The sequence below is a fragment of the Limulus polyphemus genome, unplaced genomic scaffold (assembly GCF_000517525.1).
Source record: "Limulus polyphemus unplaced genomic scaffold, Limulus_polyphemus-2.1.2 Scaffold6063, whole genome shotgun sequence".
Lineage (NCBI taxonomy): Eukaryota > Metazoa > Arthropoda > Merostomata > Xiphosura > Limulidae > Limulus > Limulus polyphemus.
Window position 1 is genome coordinate 739 of NW_013671673.1, and position 1,801 is coordinate 2,539.

The following is a 1,801-nucleotide window of genomic DNA, read 5'->3' on the forward strand; positions in this document are numbered from 1 at the left end:
CATTCCATTTTAGAAACGATATATAATTGACTTTCACATCATCAATAATAATAAAAAACATACCACAAAACTACAATTAGTACTACTACTAATAATAATGAGAGAGTTAATCGTTCTTATAAATCCATCTAAGATGTAATAATAACAGAAACTACAGCTCTCTTAATGTTCAGAAACATCATAACAATTCTAAGATGTAACAAACCAACTTTAGAAATGACACTCCTTCAAGTTACTATTTGAACTGTATATATATATATATAAATCATTTAATAAAAACATATTTTAAAATTAGCAACAATAAAATTCTTTAAACAACAAAGTATTTTCAATACATTTTTTACAAACATACTCACTTGGCCCACAACATTGGATTTTCAGCCTGCTTTTTGGCAACCTAAATAAAAAAAAATCTGGTTTAGTTAATTGGTTCAGTTTGAGACTTAAAAAATATATATTTTTTTCTTTACTACAGTTCTTAAGTTATGTGGTTAAGTTATAATTTCTTCCCACAATTACGTAAGTCATAGCACACTGTGCACAACTTATTATATTATACGTAAGTTATAGCACACTGTGCACAACTTGTAGACCACCACCTAGAATGATTCAAAACAGAATATTATGTACAGATAATGTTTCTCTAGTTTTCACAGAATTTCATATCATAAATAATTTCCAGAATGCTTTTTGGAGTTTTCCGAAACAGAATTAGTACTCTTTTTATTTCTGTGTTATATGCATTTTCTTCACTTTCATTGTCTTAAATAACAAATAGCATTTATCTTGCATGGTTTTTATATACGACTGAAAATTATTACAAGCACAAATGCCGGCAAATTAAAGTTAATCACAGTGTTATTTGCTAAACGTTTATAATGATTACACAGAGTGCTCAAGAAACTTTTGATATAAAGTTTTTGGTTTAAATACTATCTCTTTTTTGCATTAAAACCTAGTATTTATTTTGTTTACATAAAATTTTAAATATCCAATCAATTCCTAAACATCTCATGTCCTTTCTTGTAAGATACAGATACTTTCGTTATTTTTAATCTTTCCTCGTATACAAATACTTAATTTTTAACTACTTCTGTTGTTCTCTGAATACAATAGAATATCACAATATAATAACATCTAAAGATTCTATTATTATAACTTATCTAATGTATTATCATTACGTCTCCAATGAAAACTGGACAAAAAATGGCTCTGTGTAGTAATTTTTTATCAATTATTAAAAATTTTACAAACAATAACAGAAAGATAGAAAAGATATGAAAAAAATCATTCAGTTTTTTAATTCATTCCTAATAACTGTTATAAAGTGTTTTTTTTTACAAATGTAATAATAGTAAACAAATATAAATTAACTAGCCAACAATATGATAAAAGTACTCACAAACAATTAAAAATGATTCTACAACCATAATAAAATATTACCCAAAATTAGGTCGTTAATAATTTAATCAACGAGAAAAAATACCACACCTACAATTTCACTAAATTACAACAACTAGAAATAATTGGCCTTCAATTACGTCACCACTAACAAAATCATTACAACAACTTATCTCCCAAATTCTTATCTAAGTAAAAAAATTAGTTCAAATACTTGTAATTTTTAATTCAAGTAGACCATAGTTATCTAAGAAATTATTGTTCTGTAGAGGTTTGAGTACATTAAAACAATTTTAAATATGCAAATCTGTTTCTCTAGTTTAATGTTTTGAACATCTGGAAGAGAAGATTGTACTTATAGTGAGTGACCTTCTTTCTCTGTTTAATGTTTTATAAGTAC

The 1,801-nt window shown here is 25.7% G+C and overlaps 1 protein-coding gene across 1 annotated transcript in view; it reads right to left on the reverse strand.

Moving 5' to 3' along the window:
* Positions 1 to 343: 343 nt before the first annotated feature.
* The window catches only part of LOC106473311 (DENN domain-containing protein 4C-like), a 35,765-nt gene continuing 34,307 nt past the window's right edge, over positions 344 to 1,801 (reverse strand). The window contains exon 17 of the mRNA XM_013933992.2: positions 344 to 397. Within this exon, the coding sequence (XP_013789446.1) occupies positions 353 to 397 (45 nt within the window). The 3' untranslated portion in view covers positions 344 to 352. The remainder of the gene's footprint in view (positions 398 to 1,801) is intronic.